A 14,409-nucleotide genomic window follows, 5' to 3' on the forward strand; every position below is an offset into this window, starting at 1 on the left:
CTTGGGAGGTTCACAGCTGCTGCCCCAGGCCTGTGTAGGGCTTACGTTCCATTAGCCCCAGAGGTGCCAGTCAGGATCAGGGCCCCAGAGGTGTGGGCCAAACTCAGCACAGGTACAAGGCCCTGGCTTCAGTGGAGTTGCTCCAGGGAGGGATTTGGCTCATGAATAGGAAGAGGCAGTTCCTGCCCCAAAGGACTGAAAAACAGCTCCACTGTGTTCCTATGTGAGCCCCAGGGCATGCTGGCCCATGGACCATGTGGCCACAGGGCATGGTATGGCCAGTTCTGCTATGATATGAGGCAGCCCCTGCCTGACCTAGGGTGGATGCATCCAATAAAACCGGTTTGTTTTTTAGCTCGACAGGCTCTTAGTAGAATCAAAGGCTCCTAACCACCCAGGATATCCAGTGGTGCATGGTCTCTGTATTCAGGACACAGCAAATCAGCAGTAGCTTGGCAGGAGAGTAATGAAGAGAAGCCCAAGAGAGAGACCCAGGGTTGGGCTACAGAGCACAACTCCGGGTTAGAGCCCTGACTGCAGGTGTTTCCAGGGCCAGAGAGCAACCCCCCCAGCAGGGAGCAGGACAAAGTGGCACCTACCTCTTTATTGGCAAAACAGTACAACACGGCAACCAGGAAACCCTGGGAAGAGAGCACAGGGGTGAGCCAGGCAGCACAGCAACCCTCCTGCCCATTGAGAAGATAGCTGGCAGGCCCTGGCAGCTGCTGTTCAGTGCATCCCACAGGGCCAGTTTCCGGGATGCAGCTGGCTTCAGCTAGAGGGGAAAACCCTCCCGCACCGTGATGCAGCGGCAACCCCTCCCGACATGCTCACCTAAGTCACAATCCCCCCAGCCAGTCCCGCTGCAGTGTTACAACAGGACAGGGAGGGTGCGGTTCCTGAGGGGCAGCCCTCGGCCCACAGGGGACAGGCCCTTGGCCTGTGCCTGCCATGACCACGCACTGCCCAAATGGGGTTCTCCCTCCAGTGCATGCGGATGCCATTGCCAGCCCAGCATGCAGGCATGTACACCTCTCTAACAGCAGGCAGGGATGGGCCTGCTATTTCCAGGCTGCTCCAGGTGATGGGATGAGGCGGGTAGAGCCCAGGAGCACCAGGCCAGCCATGCAGGGCTGTTACATGCTGAAAGGGGCGAGCCGAGCAGACACAGTCAGAGGTGATTGGAGTGTGGCATAGCGCGACACTTCAGCTGCCAGACGCTGATTTGCACCTCATCGCTGCCGGAACAGTTTCGCAGGGGCCATCAGTCCAGGACATGGCCCAGCCTGCCTCCAGCCCAAGGAATGCAGGTGACTGTGTGGGTCCTGGGGGCTCCTGAGCAGCAGCCCAGCTCGATGCCCCACTGCCCCACAACACCAGCAGTGGGGCCAGGGGAGGGGCTGCAGCTTGGCTAGCGGGGCTGATGGGCTAATGTGGACAGGCTGGAGAGAAAAGGGCCATGCTTTCCCCTGGGTGATGGTGGCACAAGGGAGGGGAAGAGGAGACAGGCTTTCTGCTCCTGCCTGAGGCGGGGCTGCCCCAGCGCTCCCGGCTCACCTGGAAAGAATTGAGGAACAGCGTGAAGAAGACTTTAATGTAACGCAGGATGCCTGTGGTCTGCTCATCCGTGGCAAAGATGAAGACCACCTCGTGGATCCCGAAGAGGGGGATGAGGGTCAGCGTGGCCTTGGCCAGCCTGAAAGAGGACAAGATCCCCCTCCCAGAGTTCATATGGAAGGGTCGGGGGGGCCCTATGTTCAGAGGGGCAGGAAAGCGGGGGTGGTATGTGAGGAGAAATATGGTAACATCTGTGCTGAGGGCCAGAGGAGATAGATGGAGTGCTAGTCCCAGCCTGGCCTAAGGGCCTGGGGTCTCACGTAGGGGTAATCGCTGCCTGCCCTGCCTGGGATTGGGGAGGATTCACGAGCTACCAGCCGTGTGGTGCTTTGGAGCTGGGAATCGTTACTGCCCAGGCTCAGCCTGAGCCCGCATGGGACAGCGGAGAGTTGGCTGTTGGCAAGCAGATGCTGCTTGGGGAGGAGCTGGGAGGCTTTGCTGGGGGGGGGGCTGCCCTGTGTGAAATGGGAAGAGATGTTCTTCCAGCCCCTACAGGGGTCAGTGAACCCACCCACCCAAACACCACCGTTGCCCCTGCCTGCAGCCACTCCTGCCCGAGAGGGCAACAGGTCCCAGCATGCCGTGCGGTCAGGCTGCTCAGCTGAGATGGAGCATGGCAAACTGGGATCGGTGCTTGGCATGGGCAACGGTGGCCACAATGAACTCCATTTGGTACCAATGATGGAGGAGCCACGGGCCACACCTCCACATTGATAATGAGACCCTCAAGTCAGGCAAGTGGGTGGTACAGCTTTGGCATCCTAGCCTGTAGGCGTATATGGGGGGAGGGAGTGTTCAGGGCCTGTGATACTGTGATACACAGGTCAGACTTGATCTGTTGTGCGCACGTACACAGACATGCACACACACAGACACACACCCTGTGCTAACAGCCACTTGCTAACACAACCTGCTGTAATGGCTGACAAAACCTCAGTCCTATTTGCATGACAGTGGGTTGCGTGGCAAGACCTCCGAGGGCACGTCTACACTGCATTGTGAACCTGGGCTCGGACTCTGATTTGAGCCCAACCCCCACTATGGTCCACACACAAATCTGTCCAACTCAGACAGCAAGCACTCAAGCCCTGAGTCCCACGAGGGGGTGGGTCTGAGCCTGCATCCCACTGGGACTGGGGTCCAAGCCCTATCATTTTGCAATGTGGACGGAGCTCAAGCCATAGACCTGGCTCAGACGGTCTGTGTAGTGCGGGATGGAGGTGCTAGCGGGTCCAGGCTTCCAATGCAGTGTGGACACAAGCGCAGGCAGGCTTGGACACACCGAGTCCACATGCGTGGGTCCCACCGACCTGGATTTACAATGCAGGGGAGCTAGATCCAGAATGGCCGGCGCAATAGGCACCCATTGGGAAGTCATTCCCAGCAGGCGCGCACACACAGACAGCTCACCGGAGCTTGTAGTCTGCATAGCCTTTCTGGTTGGCACGCAGCTTGGCCAGGATCACCTTCAGAATCCTCATGAAGATCAGCAGGTTGATCTGTGGGGGGAGGACGCGGAGGGTTACTTCTACATTTATCCAGGGGGCCCTGCATATTGTCTGGGCCAGCCTTGGGGGGTGTAGGCTGAGCACCCCCCTTTATCCTTCCTGGGCTCCCTGGGTCACTCTGACAGTGACGGCCTCTGAGGGCAGGGGCAGCTGAGCATGAAAGGAAGTGGGTCACGCTCAGCACCTCTGGAGGAATGAGGGGAAGGGACGTGCAGGGAGTAACAGTGAAGTCAGGAATATCTGTGGGGCAGGGAGCACCATGAACGTCCCCAGAGACTCAACAGCGAGCCCATCGGCACGGCCTGGGGAGCCACTCAGCCTCCACTAGACTCACACAGCCCTTTCCAAGCATGCACTGGGCTCAACAGAACATGTGGGATGGCGTCTCTGGGGTCCTGACTCTGCTTGCCCCAACATCCAGGTCAGGAATCTGGAGGGGCCGGGGCCAGGACCCCGGACCCCACATATGGGTGTTTCTCTTTTAATCAGAGGGGTTCAATTGGGTTAGTTACTTGGCGGGGACAAGTCTCCTTTCTTTGTCACCCCCTAGTGGTTAGACAAGGGGACTGCAAGCCAGGAGGTGTAGGCGCTTGCTCCTGACTGGCTGGGTGCTCCCCAGAGCCTCAGTTTCCCCAGCTGTTCAGTGGGATAATGATCCTGAGCTCCCTCGCAGGGCAGGCTCGTGGGAAAGTCGCTAGGGAAGGGTGCAGTGCTGTGGATTAGGGATGGTGATTTCTACAGCAGGAGCTGCTGCTGTCCTTGGGCCATGTTCAATCTCTGAGCTGAGCCAGACTATCAGTGACTGCAAGAGACTAATTGCTGTCATCTGAGAGACACCATGCCTCGTATGTGACCCCCGATCACAGACTTCTGAGATCACCTACCAGGGACGCCAGCAGGATGGGAATCCTGATGATCCACCAGTAGGCCATGTTCTCATTCAGAGCCCAGCACCTGTGGCACAAGAGAGGCATGCTGTTAAACACCGGGGAGCCAGCGGGCAGGAGAGCCGTGCTTCATACACACCAGAGCGGGGCCAGGTGAAAGCACTGCCACTGTATCACTGGGACATCCCGACCCATTGGACAGAGGCGCTGCCCCTCAGCACCGAAGGCCCAGGAATGACTATCACCAGCTGTGCCAGCCTGCCCATTTTCCAGGGGTTGGAATCCTTTCCCATCTCACCCACCCCCGGAGCTAAACTGTCTGCTTCCAGCAGGGGCCAGGGCAGGGACTGCAGGAGCCTGGTGAGCTGTGGGCTAGTGAAAGAATCTCTTTCCCTGCCCCACACTCTGGAGGGTGCCTCAGATTCTGCCGCAGCGGGAGCTTGGAAGGTCAGGCCTGTGTTTCCCTGATGGCTGGAGCTCGCTACCCCCAGGAGTCAGCCCACAAGTCCCACCGCCAGGCTAGGGATGGGCTTCTTTTTATGTCTCCTCCTGATGGTCTTGCCTGGGCTATTGAGGCTGAGAGCTTATCCCCAATAGCTCCATGGCTTGGAAGATGGAGCCGTTCACTCCTGGGCCCAGTTCCAGGGGCCCAGGTCAGCAGTGACCAGCCCCGTTTGGTGACCTGTGGGAGATCAGCTGGGTGGGTCTTTGCTCTGCTCCCACTATGCAGAGACCATCCCAGAAAGCACCTCCAAGCACAGCACTCATGACTAGGGTGACCAGATGTCACAATTTTATAGGGACAGTAACTATTTTTGAATATTTTTCTTATATAGGCTCCTATTACCACCCACCCCATCCCGATTTTTCACACTTGCTGTCTGGTCACCCTACTCATGACCAGCCCTGCCCCACCAGGGGGGCCAAGCACTGACCAAACCCTGAGGCTGAGCTCTTCCCCCACCCCTAGGAGAGTCACACCAGGCCGGGGTGGGCCATGGCAGTGGAGGAATCAGATGCCTCTCTCCCCAGCAGTCAATGCACGTTGGTTTCAGTGTAAGAGCTCTCCCTGCCTTTCCCATGGCTGCTCCGTACTAGAACCCAGGTGGTGCGAAGCATGGAGCCTGGCTTGCTGGGGGAGTGGAGTGAGGAGCGTCTGCACTTACTCTGCATTCTCCTTCAGGTACTTGGCCACCAGCCACGGCACCACGAACACCACGGGGGTTCCTGCAAGTCACACAGCAAACCCTGTGAAGTCCAAGCACCTGCCTGAGCTGAGACGGCAGCTCTCACAAACTGAGGGAATGTCCTACCCCCTCTCCCCTCCCTGATCCAGGCAGGGACCTGCTCCTGCCCTCCGGGGGATTCTCATCCCTGGGGGACTGAGGACAGGCCACAACCCCAAGCCTCCACTTTCCCCACCTAGCGAGGGTTTTCTGTGTCATGCATGCACCACTAGGGGTCACCACTCATCCATGTCACTAAGTTCTTAACCCTCCTGGTGAGGCGCTATCAGCGTTGAGCAGTGATCCTGCTTTAGGGGTATGAGCTGCTGTCTGATGGGCATATAGAACCGAATGGAAACCACTTGGGTGTCAGTCCATTGCCAAGTCGCCCAGGTGGGGAACCTGGTGGCTATTTGCCCACTTGGCCGAGTCTCTGCCCTCTTGGAGCGCCCCACATCCCCCTGTGCTCCCTGATACGTCCTCTGTAATTCTAGTACTCACTTCGGCAAACACCATACACACGTACCCCCAGACCCTTGCCCGCCCAGGCCCCCACGCCTGCCCGCACATGCTACCTGACCACACCACAGGCACACACCCAACTCACCCATGCCATATGCATCCCCACACTGCCTACCCGCACCTCATGCCCACACCCTCACCATGCTGCCTCCTCATGTGCACACACACACACACACGCCCAGGCCACCGTTCACACTCACTCCCATTCTCCTTCTCACCCCAGCCTAGGTACAGGTAGAGCGTGTAGTAGTTCTTCTCGGAAAACACTGCTCCAATCAGAAGCTTGTACAGGTAGATGGCTTCCACCAGAAACCAGTAGTGATTGGCTAGAATGCAGTATTGCATCACGACTTGAGCCACCCGGCAGCCAACTGCAGCCTGCGGAGAGGAGCCCCAGAGAGAGAGAGAAAGTGACTGTGCAGGAAGAGGAGACTAGGATGCTCTGAGCTGGGGACCTGGGACTAGAAGTGCAGCCAGTTGGGATATGCCTAGAGCACTGTCTATTCCCACCAGGGAGTCTCCATTAACCAGCACACTCTGTGCCCCCCATGACACAAGGCATGGCCCGCCACTGGGTAGGCTAACATGGATGTGACCAGGAGTCGCAGGGAGATCCAGGCTACATCACCCCACTGGAGGCCGCTCTCCCCTGCTGCTCTGGTGATCCTGTTCACATCCAGGGCTTCATCTCCCAGAGCAAAGTGCCCAACTCTCATCCCGTCAGAGACACGGCCAGGCAGGCTATTGGGGAGAAACGGGAGAGAAGGCACAGCGGATCTTGGCTAGCAGGGGAAACATCATCACTTGGCTCAGAGATAGGGTGTGGGAAGCATTTGCAGGGGGCAGGTCATTTGTTAATGAAATAACAACAACCAGTTCTATGGCACTTTTCTATCATGACCCCCATTTTACAGATGGGGAAACTGAGGCACAGAAAGGGGACACGATGTGCCCGAGATCACCCATTAGCAAAGCCAGGAAGAGAACCTGAGTCTCCTGAGTGCCAGGCCAGTGCTCCAGCCACTGAGCTGCCCCACCCTGAGGAAGGGGGAAGGGATCCATCAACTCAGGTTGTGGTAGGCCAGTGAAGAATTTTCCCTGCTTTGTTGGGTGGAGGTTTTTAAGCTCACATACATATTGTGGTGCTGATTTAGGATCCTCAACAGCTTTTAAAAATTCACCTGTGGGAGACTGGCAGAACCCCCCTCCGGCTGACACAATAGATGCACCTGTCCAGAGGGTCCTTCTGAGTGCTCCCAGGTCCACCTAGTGGTTGGGGATGGGGGTGCAATCCCTGGGTGCTGGTAGATCTGAGCGCTGACTGGCACTCAGATCCACCAGCACCCAAAGATCGCATCCCCAGCCCCAAGTCAAGCCTCCCTGCCCAGCTGTCAGGCTATGGACCTGGGCACAGCAGGTAGCCACCATGGCTAGCCAGGGAGGGGGGCGCAGGCATTGGCAGTTAGATTCCACCCCCACCCAAGGAGAATTTGGTTTCTTGGTGGGCTTGCCTTGTTGCTCAGCAGCGCTTCCCAGTCAGACACATGCAGGATTTCCATGCCCCACCGCTTCTCCAGCAGCGCATCTTTGACAATCACCGAAATGGCCCGCAGCCCAAAGGAGGCAAAGAGGTTTGCGTGTATGTAGTTGCGGGTGCAGCGGAGTTTCCTAGGCCCAGAGAGAGAGACGGCTTTCAGCGCTGGAGAGCTGAGAAAAAAGAATGTACCTTCTCCCTGCATCACGCACTGCAGGCCAGGGGGGAGAAGCACTGGCCGGGAGAAGCTCTCGGCTACTGCCATCCGACCCTCTCCAAGCAGGATTAGGGAAAGCAGCAGGAGGGCTAACTGTGCCAAACTCACAGCTCATTCACTGCCTGCTTGCCACAGCAGGAGGCACTGTAATGCCTGCAATGCTGGAGTCAGTTGCAGCAGCACTGCACACAGTGCCCCACTGGAGAGCCCCGCCGCATGCCCTGCCCGTGCAGCACACACAGCACCTGTGCCCCAGGTTCAGGCCCTACCTGAAGATGGTGAGGATGAGCAGGGCGGAGACCAGCGCCAGGAGCGACAGCGAGTATCCCACCGTGTAGAGCACCTTGAAACTCACCATCAGCTGGCGGGCCCCTTCCTGGCATGGGCAAAGGGGACCCGGTGAGGCAGACAGTCAGTTCTGCCACCCCCACCCCCACCCGCCTCCCCGCACGCCGAGTGCCCACCGGGGGACACACTAGCCCTGCTGAAACAGAGTCCCATGGGATGGTGGGCTTGGGTCCCTGGCCCCAGCTCAGCCTGACCTCACACCCTCCCCACCCCAGGGAGCTGAGTTCTGAGCTCCCCAGCTGGCGAGGGCCTCTGAATGGCCTCCACAATGACCCGGGAGTGGGGCTGAGGGGCTCAGTGGGAAGCTGTGACAACCCCAGCCCCAGCCAGACAATGGGATTCATTGGGGAGAGGAGAGCAGGGAGTGGGGGTTCAGCACCCCAAGAAGGGGTAGGCAGCATGTGACTGAGCAGAGGTGGGGAAGGAGCTGTGCACTTGTGTTTGCATTGAACTCTATTTCTGAATAGTCTCTCCTTCCCACCAGGTGTTATAACACATCCATCCCCACTCCCCTCCTCCTGTGCGTTATTACACCCCGCCACCACCTATCCCTCTTGTTTCAGGCTCCTGTGTCCCCCACTCCCCAACACCAACACTCCTCCCAGACCAACCCACCCCACGCCACTGGGATGTCAGGGGGCTGGCATGGACAGAGCTGGGGGCACCCCCCATCAGGAGCAGCAGCCTCACCTCCTCCATAGTGGACTCCATCTCCTCCTCGCACTGGGAGTAGTCCCTCCATGGCTGCGTGCCATTCACCATCGCCCATTGCCCATCCGGCCCACACTTGCGGCTCACTAGCCCGTGTTTCACTGCAGACACAGAGCGCACCAGGGTCACCTTTCAGGCTGACTGCCTTCCCCTCAGACAAAAGCCTGATCCCCCAGGCTCCCCACAACTGGCAATCCTGGGGACCATTATAATATGTATAATAAACCAGCCTCTAAGAGGAGTATGTCTGCAGTGTTGTAGCCATGTTGAGCTCAGATATTAGAGAGACAAGGTGGGTGAGATGGTATCTTTTACTGGACCAACTTCTCTTGGTGAGAGAGACAAGCTTTCCAGCTCCACAGAGCTCTGCTTCAGGCCTGGCAAAGAAGTCGGGGGAATAGGTAGATAGTTAAAGAAGGAAATGTATGGCTGTTCTAGAGTTGTGTTGTGCGTTGTTGGCAACTGTGGAGCTATTGCCAGGATAGATGAGTGTTGGCTGACTAAAGAGACCGTTAATACTCAAAGAAGTTGGAGTACATTTGGTTTAAGCCAGTGGTTCTCAAAGCCGGTCCGCCACTTGTTCAGGGAAAGCCCCTAGCGGGCCAGGTTGATTTGTTTACCTGCTGCGTCCGCAGGTTCGGCCGATCGCGGCTCCCACTGGCCGCGGTTCGCTGCTGCAAGCCAATGGGAGCTGCGGGAAGCGGCGCGGACTGAGGGATGTGCCAGCCACCCTTCCTGCAGCCCCGACTGATCTAGAGTGGCGAACCGCAGCCAGTGGGAGCTGCGATCGGCCGAACCTGCGGACGTGGCAGGTAAACAAACCGACCCGGCCCGCCAGGGGCTTTCCCTGAACAAGCGGCGGACCAGCTTTGAGAACCACTGGTTTAAGCTACAATCTATGGTGATGAGGTGGAGCCAACCCCTCAATGAAGACAAAAGGAAAGCGTGCGTTAGTATGTACGTTAGTATCCTCACAAACACCAGGGAAATGACTGCAACCTTTGGGACCATTTTACCATTTAATCCGCAAACTTGGGCAGAATACTGCAAAATATTATCTTATTTTGGCACTGCTAATGCTATGACAGATGAAGGTAAGCAGAAAGTTATCACATTCAGCAGTGTAGGGGCCTGTTAACCCCTGAAAAGCCTGTAGATAAAACTTTTGATGAGCTAGTAAATCTGTTAAAAAACCATTTCAACCCAACAGCCAGTGAAACAGGAGAACGATTTAAGTTTAACTCTCGGTCAAGGAAATCGGGGGAGACAGTAGGAGAATTTGTGGCAGGACTGAGGAGGCTCCCTCAAGATTGCAATTATGGTGTAACTCTGACACAGATGCCAAGAGACAGATTAGTTTGTGGCATTAATGATGCCAGAATGCAAAGGAGATTACTGTCTGGACACATTTGAAACAGCTCTGAAATCAGCCCAGGCTATGGAATCTGCAAAGAAAAACGTACAGGATTTACAAACACAAGTCACAGAAGCCTTCAGAAGAGCATTCAGGAAACACAAGGTACTGTGCACAAAATTGCCAGGCAACCTGGGAAAGTGATCCAATCAGTAGCAGGGAGTGTTATTGTGGAGGCAAACACACCCCAAATGTCTGCAGATTTAAACATAAAAAATGTCACATTTACAGATTGACTGGGCATGTTAGAAGACTGTGTCAAAATAAAACCAAGCAAGCAGAGGCATAAAACCATGATGAAAAGCAGCCTCATAGCCACAGTACCTTTCATGTACTGAAGAAAGCAATGAAAAAGAAGAGGAGGAAGTGACTAATCCTATCTATAGTATAACTGAAACAAATATTCCTAAAGTAGATCCCATTCATATTAGACTGACTGTAAGTGGGGGGGAAATGCACGGTTTGAACTCAAATACGGGATGTAGCATGACTATTATGAGCCAAGAAGCATGTGAGACCTTGTGGAAAGATAGCAAACCATCTCCAGTGCAGAAACGTAGGATAAAATGAAACACTGGAGAAGCAATAAAGATACTGGGAGCCACCAATGCAAAGGTTTCCCACCAGAGCCAAATAAGGCATCCACCATTGCTTGTGACTGAAGGCACTGACCCAAAGTTGCTCGGTCAAGGATGGTTGGATGACCTTTCACTGGACTGGAAGAGAAAAGTGCATCACTTGAAATCAGAAAATGATCTAGTTCTGGAAACTGTTTTAAATACATATAAGGAGTATTTAAAGATGAACAGGGCACCTTAAAAGGCATGACTGCTAAAAATCTACATAAATGTCACACCTTGTTATTTCAAACCCAGATCTGTACCCTCTGTTATAAAACAAAAAGTAGAAATTTAATTAAAAAAACTAGAGGCCACTGGTATTATTGAGCCTGTTCTTCTTTTGTATGGCATTTGAAAAGCAACAGTCTGGGATTATAACTGAATCTGGCGAATCAAAAGCCATTCTAATGCTTTGAGCCCGGTGGATCCCCCTTGTGCCACCACCATAACTGGGAATGGGACAGTTGTCCATAATGTGTTGCATGGTTTGTACCTCACCACAGTTACAATTCGGTGATTCTTTGATTTTTCCAAAAGTGAAGGAGATAGACACACTTTCCGCGTGTTGTCCGCATGAGGTTGAGCACAGTCTGCTGCCAATGGGGAAGGCATTCAATCAGGTCTTTGTTTGGGACATCACAAGCATCCCAGAATTTGAACCAGTGAGTGCTGGTGTCCTTTCCATTGGCCTTTAGCATTGTGGATCCAGAAAGTTTTCTGAATGGGCTGCACTAATAGTACCAGTGTTAAAGCCAGACGGCACCGTACGCATATTTGGAGACTGTAAATTGCCTGTAAAGAGGGTCTCACAATTAGAACAGTACTCAGTTCCAAAGCCTGTTTGCAGTTTTAGCAGGAGCTATGTTAGTCACTCCCTAGAGAGGAGGGGAGTTGGCTAGGTACAAGGAGGAGTTCTAGGGGGGAGTAAGCCCTGGAATCCTGCCTTGGACTGCAGACTCAGGCAAGAAGCCGAGAGGGGTGAAGTAATCATGGGGAGTGGAGATGGGCCAGAAAATAGAGAAAAGAGTTAGGAAAGAGGCCAAGGCATGGCAACAGGTTGGAGGTTGAGCAGACTGCAGTTGCTGGGCATAGGGTCCCTGGGCTGGAACCTGGAGTAGTGGGCAGGCTGGGTTCCCCTGCCAGCCACTTGGAAAGTGGCACAGACTTGGCAGTGGATCAGAAGACTGCCTGAGACAGTTGGTCCAGTGGGACTTTGATACCCTGGAAAGGGAGGACTATAGTGACCTGGCGGGGTCGAGTCATGAAGAGGGAACACCCCAAGTCCAGAGAGAGAGATTGCAGAGCTAGCAAATGAGCAATGGAAGGGGGGCACCAGACCAGATGAGAACTAACCCCCCATATGTAGCCACAAGGAGGCACCACAGCAGTGAGTGTACCCCACGGCAGGCAGTATATTTGGATAGCATACTAATGACAGATACCACTGACACAAAATAGTTACAACATTTAGCGAAAGTGCTAAACGGGCTAATGAAAGCAGGTGCGTGCCTAAAAAGGGATCAGTCTTCCTTCCTGGTACATGAAGTGATATGCTTGGGATATAACGTGGATGCCCTGGGACTACACCCAGTGAGAGATAAAGTCAAAGGAATTCAGTATGCCTCTGTACTTGGCATATATCAGAGCTGCAGTCCTCAGAAGTCCCGGTCCATTATCAACCTGCTAAAAAAACGTTCTTGACTTGTGATGCATCTCTTTATGGAATTGGAGCCGTTTTAGTTCACCAGATGGTGGATGAATCAGAGCAATCAATTGGATTTGTATCCCGGACTCTGTCTTCTGCTGAACATAATTATTCACAGCTATATTGAGAAGGATTAGCTATTATCTTTGGGGTGCAGAAGTCTCACAAATATATATATGAGGGCATAGGTTTATAATCTGCACCGATCACAACCCCCTCCTCTCCGGGTTTAATGAGACAAAGGCTGTGCCACAAATGGCATCTCCCAGAATCCAGCGGCGGGCGCTGACATTAAGAGCCTCTGAATATTCTGTTTTGTACAAAGCTGGTAAGAAGCTGGAAATGCAGATGCTTTAACCTGTTTGCCTTTACTGGAGAGACAAAAAAGACAGAAGTGAAGAGAGGGTGTTACTAATGCATTGTCTCCATATGCCTCCAGTGATAGTATACAGGTAAAATCAGGACTGGTGAAGATCCAGTACTCACAAGAGTTGGAGAGTTTGTGCTAGAGGATGGTCCCAGACCAAATCTGATCAGGAGCTCACACCTCATTATAAGTGACATAGTGAACGTAGTGTGCAAAATGGGTGGGTATTACAGGTCCTCATTCCAAAGCAAGGACATGATGTAAGAATGGGTGAACTCCACCAGACACCCCCAGGTATCACCAAATGAAAGGATCATACCATGCCATCCTTACTTCTGCGCTGCTGCTGGCGGCAGTTCTGCCTTCAGAGCTGAGCTCCCAGCCAGCAGCCGCCACTCTCCAGTTGCCCAGCTCTGAAGGCAGCACAGAAGTAAAGATGGCAATATTGTGACCCCCCTAAAATAACCTTGTGACCCCCCTGCAATTCCCTTTTGGGTCAGGACCCTCAATTTGAGAAACGCTGATCTCCCTCGTAAAATCTGTATTGTCTAGGGAAAAGCAAACAAAAGACCAGATTTCACAGGTGGAAACCAGATTTCACAGTCCATGACACAATTTTCATGGCTGTGAATTTGGTAGGGCCCTACACATGAAGGAGCTGCTCTCCTCTCAGCTGCTGATGCCTGACAGAGAGCAGTGGCTTGCTTCGGGACTGGGCTCCAAGAGGTAGGTGCTACTGCTCGGGCGGATGGGAGGACTCCTGTCTGCTCCCCTCCTTCTGCCCCCCATGCCCCGATTGCTACAGGGACGAATCCCTCCCTGCCATGGCCCCTTGCTCCGGGGACCGACCCCCGCTGTGCCCCGACTGGGCAGGTGGGCAGGCTCCATGTCAGCTCCTCCCAGCCTGACTGCAGGCAGCAGGTGTGTCCTGCGAGAGGAGGGACTGAGCGAAGGGGGTTGGAGAGTAAGCGGCGGAGGGAGGGGGGAGAGGAGTGAGCAGGGGCGGGGCCTCAAGGGAAGAGGCGGGGCAGGGCAAGGCAGTTCGGTTTTCAGCAATTAGAAAGTTGGCAACCCTACACTAGTGGGCATAGGTTGGGAGTGAAACAAGGAAACATGCGGTTGTTCTAAGGTTGTGTTGTGCATTGTTAGTGACTGAGGAAACGCCTGGGACCGTGAACCTTCAGTAACTCCTCGCTTAATGTTGTAGTTATGTTCCTAAAAAATGCTACTTTAAGCGAAACGATGTTAAGCGAATCCAATTTCTCCATAGGAATTAATGTAAATGGGGGGGTTAGATTCCAGGGAAATGTTTTTTGCCAGACAAAAGACTATATTTTGTGTATATATACACACATATACACAGTATAAGTTTTAAGCAAACAATGTAATACTGTACACAGCAATGATGATTGTGAAGCTTGGTTGAGGTGGTGGAGTCAGAGGGTGGAAGAGGGTGGAATATTTCTCAGGGAATGCCTTACTGCTAAATGATGAACTAGCACTCGACTGAACCCTCAAGGGTTAACACATTGTTGTTAATGTAGCCTCACATTCTACAAGGCAGCACGAATGGAGAGAGGGGAGACAGCATGGCAGAGACATACACTGTGTGTGTGAGAGAGACACGCATTGCCCCTTTAAGTACGCTGACTGCACTCTAAGTACATTGCCCTTTTAAGTAGATCAGCAAATTGAGACAGAAGCAGATGCCAGCAAGTGCCCTCCAGCCTGAG

The 14,409-nt window shown here is 54.0% G+C and overlaps 1 protein-coding gene across 1 annotated transcript in view; it reads right to left on the bottom strand.

Moving 5' to 3' along the window:
- The window catches only part of LOC128843960 (glucagon receptor-like), a 38,440-nt gene that overhangs the window by 3,350 nt on the left and 20,681 nt on the right, over positions 1–14,409 (bottom strand). The window contains exons 5-13 of the mRNA XM_054041125.1: positions 8,550–8,671; positions 7,781–7,887; positions 7,272–7,428; positions 5,979–6,138; positions 5,179–5,239; positions 4,010–4,079; positions 3,028–3,116; positions 1,558–1,696; positions 600–641 (exon numbers count right to left, since the gene is read on the bottom strand). Coding sequence (XP_053897100.1) covers positions 600–641; positions 1,558–1,696; positions 3,028–3,116; positions 4,010–4,079; positions 5,179–5,239; positions 5,979–6,138; positions 7,272–7,428; positions 7,781–7,887; positions 8,550–8,671 — 947 coding nt within the window. The remainder of the gene's footprint in view (positions 1–599; positions 642–1,557; positions 1,697–3,027; positions 3,117–4,009; positions 4,080–5,178; positions 5,240–5,978; positions 6,139–7,271; positions 7,429–7,780; positions 7,888–8,549; positions 8,672–14,409) is intronic.

The sequence above is a fragment of the Malaclemys terrapin genome, chromosome 10 (genome assembly GCF_027887155.1).
Source record: "Malaclemys terrapin pileata isolate rMalTer1 chromosome 10, rMalTer1.hap1, whole genome shotgun sequence".
Taxonomy (NCBI): Eukaryota; Metazoa; Chordata; order Testudines; family Emydidae; genus Malaclemys; species Malaclemys terrapin.